The 15939-nt window shown below is 38.8% G+C and overlaps 1 protein-coding gene across 4 annotated transcripts in view; it reads right to left on the bottom strand.

Moving 5' to 3' along the window:
* RMND1 (required for meiotic nuclear division 1 homolog) overlaps window positions 1–15939 on the bottom strand; it is a 51156-nt gene that overhangs the window by 33131 nt on the left and 2086 nt on the right. For 3 of the 4 annotated variants that reach the window (XM_036767021.1, XM_036767022.1, XM_036767023.1), the window contains one exon: window positions 11009–11523. In XM_036767021.1, coding sequence (XP_036622916.1) covers window positions 11009–11512 — 504 coding nt within the window. In that variant the 5' untranslated portion in view covers window positions 11513–11523. Of the gene's footprint in view, window positions 1–11008; window positions 11524–15233; window positions 15308–15939 lie in introns of those variants that run through there. The other variant, XM_036767020.1, reaches the window with a different exon arrangement.

Genomic DNA, 15939 nt, shown 5'->3' with positions numbered 1-15939 from the left:
TAAAATGGAGGACTTTCAAGCTTTCTCAGTGAAAAGACCAGAACTGAATAGAAAATTTGACTTTCAAACACAAGAATCAAGAGAAGCATGAAAAGGTAATCAAGAAACGGAAATTGCAAGGGACTTACTAAAGTTGAACTGTTTTGTTTATATTCCTACATGGAAAGATGATGAGTATGATTCATGAGACCTCAGTATTAGGGTAGTTGAAGGGAATATGCATATATATATATGCATATATATGTTTATGTATATATATAAGTGAATGTGTATGTATGCATGTATCTATGTGTATATGTATGTATGTGTATATACATATATATGTAAAAGAAAGAGAGCAGACACAGGGTGAGTTGAGGATGAAGGGAAGATAGCTAAAAGAAATAAAATGAAATTAAGGGATGAGAGAGTAACTTACTGAGAGAGGGAGATAGGGAGAGATAGAATGGGGTGGATTATCTCCCATAAAGGTGGCAAGAGGAAGCAGTTCTAGGAGAGGAGGGGAGTGGGCAGGTGAGGGGGGAATGAGTGAACCTTGCTCTCATCAGATTTGGCCTGAGGGGGAATACCATACATACTCAGTTGGGTATCTTACCCCACAGGAAAGAAGAGGGAGGAAGATAAAAAAAAAATAAAAGGCAGGGGGATGATGGAGTGGAGGGCAGATGGGGGTGGAGGTAATCAAAACAAACACTTTGGAAAGGGGACAGGGTCAAGGAAGAAAATTCAATAAAGCGGGATGGGTTGGGAAGGAGCAAAATGTAGTTAGCCTTTCACAACATGAATATTGTGGAAGGGTTATACATAATAATACATGTGTGGCCTAGGTTGAATTGCTCAACTTCTTAGGGAGGGTGGGTGGGAAGGGAAGAGGGAAGGGAATTTGGAACTCAAAGTTTTAAAATCAGATGTCAAAAACAAAAAAAGTTTTTGTATGCAACTAAAAAATAAGATACACAGGCAAAGGGGCGTAGAAATTTATCTTGCCCTACAAGAAAGGAAGGGATAAGGGGATGAGAGGGGAGGGGGGTGATAGAGGGGAGGGCTGACTGGGGAACAGGGCAACCAGAATATACGCCATCTTGAAGTGGGGGGGAGGGCAGAAATGGGGAGAAAATTTGTAATTCAAACTGTTGTGAAAATCAATGCTGAAAACCAAATATGTTAAATAAATAAATTGCATTAAAAAAAAAATCATGTATCAGTAGCTTAGTTTTTAAATTGTTTTGCTTTCTGATCAATAATTTCTCTCTAATTCTGTTTCCATCCAGCTACCCAACCCCCCAAAAGCAACGAGAAATATTTGAGAAAAGGCAACCTGCCATATTCTGAATTTATTTGCCTATTCTTCATAACCTGTTCCCCTCCTAGGAAGGAAGAGTGTTTCCTCATCAGGTTTTCTGGACCAAGATTTACGAGGCTGCGTTAGCTCTACTATTGGCAAGGGTGGAATCCAAGAGGAAATTTCAATTGTTGAGATCCCACATCAGTTATTCAGCCAATGAATATTTGGGTGCCTGCTCTGAGCTAGGCCCTGTGCTAAGTGCTTCACATACATTATCTCATTTGATCCTCTCAACCCCCTTGGGAGTTAGGTCCTGTTATTATCCCCATTTTAAGGTTAAGGAAACTGAGACAGACAGCAGTTAAGAGACTTGCCCTGGATTACATAGCTAATAAGTATCTCAGAATGGTCTTCCTGACTCTAGTCCCACAGCTCTTATTCACTGAGCCATGCAGCTGTCATATCCCAGTCATAAGGCCTAACCTATAAAGTGCACATGAAACTTAAATTTGCCTCCCTGCATTAGGATCACTACTTCACCTACTGACTGTATTCTGTGGATCGTGATCAGAAGTCATTTCTTCATATTACCATATTTACTCTTAGATATTGTCTCCTGCGGATTATTAATCCTCTCCACTGCTGTTTTTCTTCCTAGGATGTACTTTCTACTATAAATTTCTAGCTATATTCAGATAGCTTTATCTTTTCCTCTTTGGTGTGGTCTTGTTCAGCTTTACAAGCCTCCCAGTAAATATACTTTAGGCCCTTTTTAGGTATACTCTATACCTGATCAAGAACTTGGTATGACTTTATATTAAGGTATGGTCCAGAAGTACAGATACCTTCTTTTCAATCTAATTGTTCACTTCCTAAATCCAACTGTTTTCTGAAGCCTTTACATTTAAATGCTAGCACTAATAAGAACACCATGTGTATACCTGAAATCACTTTCCTCCCCAGGATTTTATAGGCCTCAGTAATGACTTTTAGATTCCTTCTGGCAGTACTACCAAGAATAGTGGCGTTAGGTTTGATAAGTCTCAGGAGGCTTTTTTTTGTCATATCCCAAACACACGTACTAGGAAAGTAACAGGTCTCTATGATCAATGTCTAGCTGACAGTACACCTGAGGCAGGAATCACACATACAAAGGTCTCATTTTGTTCACTGATCCAAATCTTTATTTATTATAGTACAAGGTTCTGTTTTATATTTAGAGAATACAGTTTCTCCCTAAGATTAATCCCATACCTATCATTTAGCACCAAATGATGTTCGTCCATTCTTCCACCCTATGGACTCCTGATCGAGGTTAAGATTTCTCTCTGCCTCTTCAGGTACTGTTGCTTCCTTGTTACTATTTACACATTGTGAATGCAGAGCTGTTACTTAGCACTGGCAGAATTGCAATTTCTAAAGGGTTAAACACACAAGGTCACAGGTATAATACAAGGTGTACAAAGAACAGTCAGATAAAAAGGTAGGTGGGAATGAAGTACAAGGGGCTTTACTGAGAGTATGTTTGTAAAGCACTCAGTACTGTGACTAGCATATAGTAGGTACTTAATAAATGCTTTATACCTTCTCTCCCTCCCCAACTCAGCGTAGACCTGGGAATGTCCTGTATTTAGTGTCTTTTCCCTTATGACCTTGCAGGAATGAGAGGGCCTGGGTAAGACTAGGTCATGTAGGCTCTAATTTTTGGTGCTACACAGATTTGAGGAAGGTGTCCTTTATCTGCTATGGCTAACATTTGATTTATTCTGTACCTGCAATGGACCAGTGGACTGAAGGGTTGTTTCAGGAGACATTAACATAACTAGTTGGTCTTCAATAGCAGATAAGAAGTTTAAGTCCTATCTTCACAGGACAATTAAGTTTGAGAAATACTTGCTAAGTCATTAATATAATACTACTAACAAGGTGTTGTTAAAACAAAGATAAGTATTAAAGTCCCTTCCCCAAAGGAGCTTATATTTGCCTGGGGCAATACAAGATGAATACAGATAGGTATTATACAGGAAAGGGACTGAGGGTGGCAAAGAAGAGATCTGGTTCAGCAGTCACCATTATTAGAACTAAATGAGATAATCATAGTCCCTCTAACAGTTAGGTAATAGAGATTTACTTCATCATAGCAGGCAATGGTTATTCAACCAAAATATTTAGCAAGGACTCTGTGCTGATTCAGCTGAGTGCCTGAGATGACCATGGTGGTCTTGCCAATGAAGCATCAGGAAGAAGCTAGATCTCTTCATGGTTTTTATCTAGAAGACCAGGAATTAATGTCAATGGTCTGGACCTTTGGGCTCCCAAGTCAATTAAGTTTTGAGGATGGCTTCAATATCTTTTAAGAAAAAGAATTAACCCAGATCACATAGTGGGGGACGCTGGCAGATATTCCTCTTATCAGACCCTTTAGTGGCAAGGTCCTAAATACCTTCTAGTGAACTTTTTTCTACTTAAATGGTTTTAGGGTTCTAACTGGACAATGTTGACCTCAGGGATGTGAAAAGCCTGATACACAGCACCGGAGGAGAAAAAAGTAAACCTCAAAGACAACAAAAACAAAACAAAAAACAACAAGCAATGTAATGCCCTACTGGCTGACCAAATGTGGGAGAATGAAGACCTGAAGTGATAGGCTTGGTTCAATTCTCCCATTCAGAAGGAATGAAGCCTAAATTTAAACAAAGTGGTTCATGTTATGGGTGATGCCAACACTTTGCAGTTCATAATGACATAAAAAAATGACATTAAGAAGCAGCAGCAGCAATCAGAGCTCCAATGAAGAGGGTAACACCTGCTCAGTCACTGGTTCTCATGAGTCAGGGTCATCTGTTCTTAATGAGGCCTAGAGTCCATGAATTTTTATAAAAATATTTTGATAACTGTTTCAATAGAATTGTTTTCCTTGTAAATCTATATACTTTATTTTATGCATTTAAAATGTAATTCTAAAAATGGGTCCATGACACATGCAAAAAAAAGGTTAAGATTAAGAAGCCCTGATCTAGGGAATTCTTAATGATAGCAGCAAACACTCATGACAAATATAATACATATTTTCCTACTTTTATGCCTTGCATGACAATCACAAGGTCACTGAGCAGTCAGTTAACAAGAAATTGTATATGACCTTAGTATATACTTGAGAGATTCCTCATCAATGGAGAGCCTCAAAGGCTATAATTTGCTTTATTGAGAGAAAGGTCCTACCTTTTTTGTGATTAATTAACAAGAATTCAAGTCATCAGGGTTAGGTATTCATTATACCTCTTAGTGAGTTATGTAACTTTAAAGATGTAGTCTGTTGCATAAAACTTTATGAAGACCACCTATTCTCTTCTCATATTTTCACCAAATATGGCCTTGATATGTCTGAAAATAATTCTCCAAAAGATGAGCAAGTCACAATTGCCTTATATCACAAATTTTTATGGAAGATCATTAAAATCAAGGTCAATTTCTTTGTCTTTTCTCATTGCCTATTTTGATGCCTTGTTTTAATGGAGCAAATTGAAGCTGTTGCAATTATTTGCAATCATCTCATCTTTATCATTCCTCGTAATGTCATGTTGACTTTAGCCACTGCTAAAACTAGTTAATGTTCTGACTATACAAAGACGGCTCAGTTTGAAAGAACAGCTATATTCACCTCCAAAAAGTGACGAGTAATCCCACTTAAGATTTCAACCAGTGTCTGATCACTTCCATAACATCTTAACTTACACTTGCTTTTCCAAATACTTTTAGGTGATTATGATAAAACAGTAACTCTCAACCCATGTCATGGTTTTCCTATCATACATTAGCAAAGCATAAGCATGGACAAATTGGAAAAGCACAGGAAAGCAACAAGAATAGTATTAGGCATAGTCTGCTGTCTGAGGACCAGCCTAGTACAGAGATGCAGCATCAGAAGGTTGACCACCAGGTGATGAATGCTGGGGTCTTAGAAAGCTATGAAACAAAGAAAAATTTAAAACGACCCACGTCTTTGTGTGGCTTTTTTCCACTACTATAATCTGAGGGATGAGAGCTAAAAAAGCCAACTGACAGAGGGTGTTAAAAATAACCTATTTTTTAAAATAATGCCTATAAATATCAATTTATCTGTCAGTACTGCCAGTGTAAGATCCTTTTCCAACTATCATCAAGTTCACATGTCCCTGAAGGAACCGACCTATATCACTATTAATAGTCTCACTATAAACACAACCAAAAGAAATAAGAAAGTTGCATGTATATGCATGGATAGCTCTCAGATTCTCCTTGAAGCACCCAGGAGTTGGTTTTATCAAGTGCCCAAAGGTAATAAGAAACACTTCACAGGACATTTGGTCAACTCACCTTGCAGTGCTCATGAGCAGCTTAAGCAAAATAAAGTACCATTAGGGTAACTACAGCTATTGGAGATAAAGAGAAAATGGGTTATGTTACCAAAACTCAAAGTGGCCTATCATGGAAAAAAGGTAGCTACTATGGGTTTTGAAGTCTTCTGAGGGTGCTAACAACTTAGCATCCTTACCACAGTGGAAAAAGGAAGGAGAAAGTGTTACAGTTCAGTAATAAGCAATGAGTTTTACTCCTTAAATCTGACCCACTATCTATCCTGGAAAGAATGGTATACTTTCTGCTTAAAGAATAGAAAACATTTCTTCTTGTTTAAAATCACGAGTACATAATTAAGAGTCAAGAATGTTAGAGCTAGAAGGGAGCACTTCCACTGTTGGTTTACTAGAGAATGTGCTGGAACACACCCTCTTTGCAATATAACCTCTATTTACTACTTTTTTTGAATTGTACTTAATACTTCATTGGTGGAGATGAAATTAGCCTGTGAGTTCCTTGAGAGCAGTTACCGGTTTCTGCCTTTCTTTGTATCTCCAGTGTTTAACACAGGTGTCTGGCACATAGCAGGTGCTTAACAAATGCTTGCAGATTTGACTTGAGCACTCTCAATAAGGAACAAGGTGGTGATGTTTGATTTTCAATCTGAAGACAGTTGGAGGAGTGGAGGTGATAGTGGGGTGTGGTGCTGAAGTAAACACAGCAGCAACCGGGTAGAAGTGCCCAAAGGTAACCACTGGAAACCAGGCCAGCTCTGCCTCAAGACTTACTCCAATGGTGAGGGTATTATCTCATCAGATAAGTTCTCCTGGATAATTCTTAAGTTGGACTTAAGAACATCTTATCTCATGAAAAGGCACTTCCCTCTTTGCTTTTTTGTGGGGGGAGTTATGGGGGTAGGGTGGTGGATATGGGTATATAACACTTAAGATAATAGCAGATTTCTTCAATATTGGTTAGTGTTTCTAGATTTTTTTCCCCTCCTTTTTTTATTATAAAGGCTATCTCTCTGGGAGATGAGGGTGGGATAGATTGGGTAATGTAGGTGTTATAAAATATCAATAAAAAGTAATTTAAAAAATTTCTACTTGGGCAGCTAGGTGGTACAGTGAGTAGAGCACTGGCCCTGGAGTCAGGAGGACCTGAGTTCAAATCCAGCCTCAGACACTTGACACATGTACTAGCTGTGTGACCCTGGGCAAGTCACTTAACTCCAATTGCCCTGTCAAAACAAAAAAAAATTTCTACTCACAATATAATTTTTAAAAAAATTTCTAGTTTTAGTTAACTCTTTATCTTTAAACTTTCTCTTTGTGAAGCATCAAATTTACGAATCCCCTACAGTTTCGCGTAACTTTCTACTGTAAATTTGTATGGTGATTGTTTGGTTTTTGTTAAAAATTCAATGCAGGAATTAGGCATAAGGATGATTATTATAGATCATTATCTTGCTTCAAAATGGATGCGCCGAACCCATCGAGGAATGGTACTGGATAAGTCAAATAAGGTGCTATCAGTAATATTTTCTCTAAAAGACATATTCCACATGATTTTCTGGATAAAAAAAGATGTTCCAGTAGGTGGCACCAGACAGCTAAAGAAAATGTTAAGTATACTTTTTAAGTCCATAGGCTCTTCTGGTACAATAGAAGCATTACCCAAATGAAAACTTAAAACTCTAAGAAGCAATGTTCTATCGTTGGAAAAAACAGAGTGGAACGTATATTTCATTCCCCCATTATAAAAACATCACTAGAATTTTTCCTTTATTTTCTGTAATATATTACTGAAAGTTTTCAAGCACTGTACCTTGATGCTATTTATTTCAGTTGCAATTTTACTACTTACTGAACTCTAATTTTTCCTAGCATTTTATGGTATTCTGAAAGCTATCAGGCTAAAAAGGATGATAAGACATATCCAGCATACCATTCATTGCCTCCTCTTCTCCCTCATAGTTTCCACAAAGTGCCAGTTAAAATCTCACCTTCAACAGGAAGTCTTTCCCAATTCCCCTGAAATCTAATGCCTTCCTTCAGTTGATTATTTCCAACGATCCTGTAGATACAGTTTGTTCGTACATAGTTATTAGCATGTTGTTTCCTCCATTAGATTGTGGGCTCCTCACTATCACAAGAGCAGGGGCTATCTTTTACCTTTTTTTTTTTAATTCCCAATAAAGTTCATGGCAAATAGCAGGCACAATGTAGAAAGATTGGTTGGCCCATTATCCCTTTTTTGACAATTCTTGTGGCACTAACTTTTTCCTGTAGTATTCCACCTAATATTGTGGGTTTTTTCCTTTACTTTCTTTTCAGGTACAAGAAAGCCTGTGTTCAACCCACACAAAATGCAGAATGGTCATAAAGGACTTAGAGTATTCTATGAACAATTGACAGACTCTCCCCTTTTCTCATACCCTTTTCTGTGAGCAGTCTTTCCCTCAGGGATTTATATAGTACTCTAGACTCATTACACCTACAATTCTGTATCACTGTGCTCCAAAGAACCAAATTAATAACGGTAAGCAAGGTAAACCCGCAGTTCAATTCACAGGTCCATGAGTGTTTATCATGAATGAGAAGCATGGGTGTCCGTCATACTGAAGACTCATAATGGGCCTGTGAACTATGAGAATGTCTACATCTTTCTCACTTTACCTTCTCTATCACCCCCCATCTCTGAAGAGATCTTAGACATCAGTTAAACCTAAGCTTTAGGTAAATCTGGCCTGGCAATGCCAGAGTTGTGATAGTCATAAGGAGGCAAAGAGAATGAGAAAAACAACTTGACCTTATATTTCTCCAAACCACCTACAATTTAAATTTTATCCTTCCCTTTCCCCCTCCCCCTGCCCCAAACCTCCCTCTAAGACTATCTCCAATTTATCCTGTATATAATCTTGTTTGTACATAACTCCCCTATTAGATTATGGGCTCAGGAGAGTGTTTTTGCCTTTCTATCCTCATCACTTAGCACAATGCCTGGTACTTAATCAATGTTTTTTGATTTGATTTCTCCTAACTTTTCTATTTCTGTCAATGGAACTAGCACCTTACCCACCACCCACGTTCAAAACCTCAGAATTTTCTTTGACTTTCCTCCCTTCCTCACCCACCACGCACATCCAATTTTTCCATCAAGTCTTATAAATTCTACCTCCACAATATCTCCTGCAACTGTCTCTTCCTTTTCAATGACATAGACACTATTCCCAGTTCAGGATTCTTATCTCCTCTGAACCAATGTAATAATTTCTTAACTGCTTTTCTTGACTCTGGCCTCTCCCTTTTTCAGTATTCTCACTGTCTAGAATCCTCCTCACTGATTCCTGCTGGTCTGCCCTCTCTTCTCCCTCCTTCCCCTGGTGATCTTATCAAATCCCATAGATTTAATTACCAACCCTATGCTGATAATTCGCAAACCTACCTGTCCTGCCTTAAACTCTCTGGGGACTTTTTCAAACTTACATCTGCAGGTGCCTTTCAGACTACTTGAAATAGATGGCCAGTAGACATCTTAAACACAACATATTCAAAACCAAACTCACTGTCTTTCCCCCTAAATCTTCTCCCCATCCTGCTCCCTATTACTATAAAGGGTAACACCGATCTCCCAGTCCATCAGGCTCACAAGCTAGGGGTAATTCTTGATTCTACATTATTTCTCACTCTCCCATATCCATCTGCTGCCAAGGCCTGTCAGTTTCATCTTTCCAGTATCTCTTGAATACAGCCTCTTTTCCCCTCTGACACTGCCACTACCCTGATCCAGGCCCTCATTACCTCATACCTGGACTAATGAAGTAACTTGTTGGTGGAGTCTGCCTGCCACAAATCTTTTTCTACTCTAATTATCTTCTATTCAACCACCAAAGTAATTTTCCTAAAGCATGGGTCTGACCATATCATCCCCTCCACCCCGCTTAATAAATTCAAGTAGCTCCCTATAATTGCCAGGATCAAATTCAAAATGCTGTTTGGCAGTCAAAGTCCATCAGAACCCAGGCCCCTCCTACCTTCCCAGCTTTCTCACACTTTACTCCAAAACCATGCACTCTTCAATCCAGTGATACGGCTTCTTTGCTGTTCAACAAACCAAACACATACTCTCTCTCAGCTCTAGGTATTTTTTCTGGCTATCTCCCGTGCCTGGAACATTCTCTTTCCTCCCTTCTCCACCTAATGGCTTCCCTGGCTTCCTTTAAACATCAGCTAAAATTCTATATTTTATAGGAAGTCTTTCCCAACTCCTTTAAACTCTAATGCTTTCCTTCTTTTAATTATTCCTATTTGCCTGTATATAGTTTGTGGCAGCTAGGTGGCACAGTAGATAGACTACCAGGCCTGGAGTCAAGAAGACTTGAATTGAAGTCTGATCTCACACTCACTAGCTGTGTGACCCTGTGTCAAGTCATTTAACCCTATTTACCTCAGTTTCCTCATCTGAAAAATAAGCCGGAGAAGGAAATGGCAAATCACTCCAGTGTCTTTGCCAAGAAGACCCCAAACAGGGTCACAGAGTTGGACACAATTGGAAAATAACTGAACAACACCACCCATTACTTTCCCAGCTTGGATTGCCAGATTGCCCCCTACTTCATACAGATAAGGGAGCCATTATCCATATTTGCGGATGATGCCAAAATACAACATATACATTTTGACGGTGAAATTCTAAAATCAGATGAGCTGTTTCCATAAACCTGATGGCAGACTGGATTTTGTCATACAAATATCATTATTCTTACGAAAGGATACTATATTGACAGTCTAATGCCATTTCCCCAAACTGTGTTCCACAAAATCCTGATGTTCTACATGACCAAAATGGGTTTTGTGAGAACATTCTGATGTTATTAAATATTTTCTATCTAAAATGTTAAATATGAAGTTATGTCAATATCAAAAATATTACATGTAACATTGTGTTAGTGGGTAAATGCTCTTCATTTCCTCTCTGTTGTTTCAGAATTCCTTTGAATTTTGCCCTTTATATCTCTGGAATACACTTACACCAGGATCAGACTTAAAAAACTATAGATTTAGAGCTGGAAGGAGCCTCAGAGGCCATCAATTAAGAGTTCTATCAGCATGTTTCAAGCCCTGAAGTGTTCCATTGCTAATATCTAAGAAATTATTTACCTATGTATACTTAAGTATTCTTATGTATTATTAACAACAGTTAAAACATTAGGAATTGATTTCTCTTAGGCATGTCAAAGGTCTTAACCATGAAAACCAGTTATGTCAGTTTAATTTGCTGGTTCTTGAATACAAGAATATGGATGCATGTTACATTCACAGCTCTCTAGAATGCATGATTATTATTATTAAACAGAGAATTCAGCAACAACATGAATTTTACCTCATTCACAGGCGAAAGTGGAAGGTTAGCTCTGGATGGCTGTTTGGTCCTAGATGCTTTCAGTGGTCTCTTGATTTGTTGAACTTCTAGTTTTCCAGTTGGTATAGATGAATAATGCCTCTTTACTGTTTTAATAGGCCACTTAGTATACAATAGACTTAATTTGTGATTCATTTTCCAGGAAGTACCAAAAGATTTCAGGGATGGAACATTCCTTTTTTCAACTCTGCAGAACACAGTCTTCAACTGAGATACTATGTGTGCAGCTGACACTTTCCAGTTGATGTGTCCAGGGAATGAACATTTCAAATCACCAGCTGCTATTTCAGAACAGCATAAATCCAAGTTTCTACTTATTGTCACGGTCCTGCACGCTGTCTTTTCAAATTCCTTTAGTGGTTTTAGTGTTGGACGAAGAACTCTAGGGAGACTTTGGCACTGGCATATTTTTGCTAAAATGCAGGGAGATTTGGCCAGGTCTTGGAGGAGTTTAACTTGCATCATTGTGCTCAAAACTAAATAAGAAAAAATTTCAGAGTTTAACATTTAACGATAAAGAAAGGCAAAAACATTTTCCCTGCACTCAAGAAGCTCATATTCTAATGGGGACACTTATCTAAGGACATACAAGATATATACAGTGTAACAAGCTCCAAAGGAAATGTTCTTTTTTGAGTCAAGTAAAATTCTGAAGGCATAACAGAACACTTAAGAGGAATCCAAAAGATACATCTGTGAGCTCAAATGTGTTACTTTAGGTGTTCCAGCAAGCAACAAACATTTATTAAATACCAACTATGTACTAGGAACTGTGATAAGAACTGAGGAAACAAGGATAAAAATGAAACAGTTCCAGCCCTAAATGAGCTAACATTCTATCTTTGCTTAAGATTGTAGGCCAAGCCTCCAAGTTCAAAATACGATAAAGATTTTTGGAACATAAAACACAAAACCAGCTTTTGAAAAGTACAAATTAAAATTATCAATTAAAAATAACCTAAGAAGACTATGACATTACTTGACCCCTCCTGAACAATCAACACTGCAAACCATTCTTGGAAAGCTTTCGCCTAAAGGGCAGCTAGAGGGGAAAGTGAAGCATCTAACTTCAACTTTTTATGGGCTGGCACTCACATCACAGAGGGCAAGGAAGGGAAATGGCCTCAATGCACCTTTGAAGGAACAGCCCAGGAAGAGATGATTCCCTTCCCACAATACCAAACAGGTACTACTTCTTACCTCATCCTGCCCCCTGGTGGTGGGATCCCTAAAATTTCCTAGGTGAACTTCCACCACTAAAATATTCTTAAAACCATCTCAGCATAAGCAGCCCTTGAACAGCACAAACCAAAGTATAAAAGGTCTTCTCACAACAGTGGGGGGGAATGATGTCTTCTACAAATAAAACACCTGTGATGCAGGTCCACAGATTAGGTGATGATGACTCTTGTCAGGCTGTCTCTGGTCCCTACTATAGTCTGGATCATCTGAATTATAACAGCCAAGAGCTCATGGTGTCTTGCATGCAACTTCTCCTGGGATCTAAGGTGACACCAGGTTCACCTTGTACTGCTATACCTAATATTTCAGTGTTCCCTGATCATCAGTCAAAATAGAAGATGTAGTAGGGAAGAGCTAGAATCAAGTAGGACCATATCCAACCACAGTCTTGTTCAGGTAAGTTCTCCTGAAAACTAGATCCAAGAAACTGCTGCAATGGAGAACCTTCCGCCTGTCTTGGGAGTAGTGCTGATTTATGAAAGACAAAGGCTCTGCAAGATAGCACAGTCAACTTCTACAATCTGGGGTGTTGTGATGAAAAGCTGTTGTTTTAGAAGTAATTTGGGTGTTCCATGCATGATACCAGCTGTCTGGAGATGGTGTGGAAGATGAGAAACAGCAAATGGGAAGGCAACGTGCTCAGTCCTAGACCTTGTTCACAGTAAAATGGGTAGGTAACCTGAGCAGAGGCAATGGCAGAAGGGAGCCCGCAGGGAGAGAGGGAATAAGCATTTATATGGTACCTCCCACATGCCAGGCATGTGCTAAGTGCTTTACAAATATTATCTCATTTGATAGGCACAACTTTGCATGGTAGGTGCTGTTATTATCCCTATTTTACAGGTGAGGAAATAAGTGTCTGAGACTGAATTTGAACTCAGGTCTCCCTGTATCTAAGTCCAGAGCTCTACTCAATGCAACACCTATTTGTCATATTGAAGAAAGATGTATTCTTACAGGGCTGTGATTGGCTCCCTCAGCAACAGACTTAGCTGGCATTACAAGCTGTTATCCTGAATAAGTATTAACTGCAGTCTTGTCCTGCTGTGGGAGAGAACCAGTAAAATCAATATGCCAATTAAAGGTATGTAGACAACCACAGGGATCATGTAAGACTGATCCTTTAGAGTTATACACTATGGAACAAGGAGCTCATTTCTACCAAGCCTTCCAAAACTCCTCTCTCTGGCTGGAAGTTGGTTAGGTTTTAAAATGTTATGGTGAACTCTGTTTGCAATGTACTAAGAAACTATTGTGAAATATTCTGTCTGATGTTATGTAAGATCATGCAGGATGTGCACATGTGGCCATATCTTCAACCATGCAATCCTCTGGCTTGTTGTTAAGCTTTCCATAATACAAAAATTTTAAAGTTACTTGAAAAACAAAACCCTATATTATGGTTTGTTTGACAGGCATTAAGATTACAAACTTGCCTCTAGGACTTAATGTTTCCACACACACACGGTCCTCAAGGTATACAGCCACTCAAGAAAGTCACAACCATTCCCTGCTGGGAAGCCTACCACATTATCTGAGCAGTTACTAACTTGCTCAGATACTCTGCTCAAGCAACTGGCCAGTTTTCTATAATTCCTCTTTTGAGCTGCCTTTGTAAACTGTCATGACTCATTCTCCTGCCCATTTTCAGAGCTTGCAGCGACTCTGTCACTTATGCAGGCATACACAAATATTTGAGAGCAAGAAAGGTCCTTAGAGATAATCTAAAAATTATATCTTACTAAGAGTTACTAAGCGTTCTTGGTTTTATCACAAGCCAGAATGTTTTCAGCAAATAGGAAATTTTAAATACACAAAGAGAAAATTATAAAATAAGAACTTTTATCTGTCCTTAACCTCTGTTCCTATCTTTATACCTTTTCCCTTTAGGGATATCATTAACATCAAAGAGTTCAAAATGTTTCTATGTAGATCAGCGCTGTCCAACCTTAGGTTTTTCTTGAAACAATAGACAATATATTTTGATTTGCCATTTTAGTGAGGGCTCTGAGGTAGCTCAGCTTCATTTATTAAAGCATTTATGTAAATTTCTATGTTTGTAGGCAGGCCGCATAAATCACACTGTGGGCCCGCATGCGGTCCTGAGCCGCATTTTGGACAGCCCTGATGTAGACGATTCCCAAGTGTATCAATTATACACAGACACAGACATGATATTCCAAAACTCTGTAACAACAATGGTACTTGCAGCTACTTTGGCTGTGTAAGGCCCATAACACCAACACACAGGAGGACTGCTAGCACAGGTTCTTTGATGTGCTTTTCTAAGGAAAGCAACTTTAAGGGGTTTAGAATCTCACTTTAATTACACTTGCATATATCATTCACTTAACTCAGGGGGAAAAGCCAGCACCCTGGACTTCAGAGAGAATATAAACAGAAATTACAAAAAAAATTATAAACAGAGCAAAATAACACAAATCAACACATACATAGTTACTAGAGAGAGAGAGAAGCACCATCTGGGTTTTCAAAACTGAGGGGGAGTGGGGCTCCTTAACAGCCACCCAGAGTCTCCACACCAACACTCTTCCAATGAGTGAGCCCCCAAGTAAAATGCTAACCTCGGAGTATATATATACTTCTTCAGGGTCAGAGGGCATCACAACGTGGCTTAGGCTTTATTGTGACTTAAGCAGGTCATCAAAGACCTTTGATTCAATCAAAGACTCTTGACTGAAACAAAGGCAAGACTCAAAGGTGCTTGATTGCCTTGGTGCTGAGAAGCATTCCAAAAGAAAAAACAGCAAAAAGCCCCACCCTGCTTGCTATTACAAACTCAGTGCAGTTTTAAGCAACCAAAGCTCAAAATTACACTAAGACTTTCTTGGGACAGCTTATACATGTACACTTGGATAAATGTATACACACACACACACACACACACACACTCTCTTATCCAGCCCTAAATGGTTTTACTCACTCATATGACCTTTTCTCTCTGGGAATAAGGAAGGCCTCCTTTAACTTCAAATTCTGTGATTCTACTCTCTCAATTTTGAATTCCAGTCTTGAATCTTATATCTCCACCTACAGTGGAAAGTGTGCTAAAGTTTAGAGACCTTAGTGCCTTAGCTCTCCCATTTAATTCCCAAGTGACCTCTGGCAAGTCACTTGAAGTCTCTTAGACTCAAGTTCTCAACTGTACAACTAGGGGACTGCAGTAAATGGTCTCTGAGGTGTCTTTCAGCTCTAAATCTATGATCATATATCTAAAACTAAACTCATTATCTTCCTTCCTTAAACCCACATCTCTTCCAAATTTGATTATTTTTGTGAAGGCAACACAATCCTTCTAATCACTTAAGTTTGAAATCTGAATTTATCCTTGACTCTTCTCTTTCTCTTTCACCCCTCCTCCTCCCCACATCCAATTAGTTGGTAAGCCTTGCTGACTTCATCTCTACAAAACCTTTACCCTGTTCCCTGTGCTCACATACCAATACACTAACTGAGATCCTCCCTCATCACTTATTACAACATGCTCCTAGTCTCTTCCATCTCCAATCTATTCTCCACACAGCTAACAAATTAATATCCTTAAAACACAGGTCTTACCCTGTCAACACGCAGAAAACCTCAGTGACTTTTTATCCTTCTAGGATTAAGAAAAATCTAAACTTTTGATG

Source organism: Trichosurus vulpecula, chromosome 7, assembly GCF_011100635.1.
Source record: "Trichosurus vulpecula isolate mTriVul1 chromosome 7, mTriVul1.pri, whole genome shotgun sequence".
Classification (NCBI taxonomy): Eukaryota; Metazoa; Chordata; class Mammalia; order Diprotodontia; family Phalangeridae; genus Trichosurus; species Trichosurus vulpecula.
Note: the sequence above shows the minus strand (reverse complement) of the source record. Positions and strands in the feature narration are given on the sequence as shown.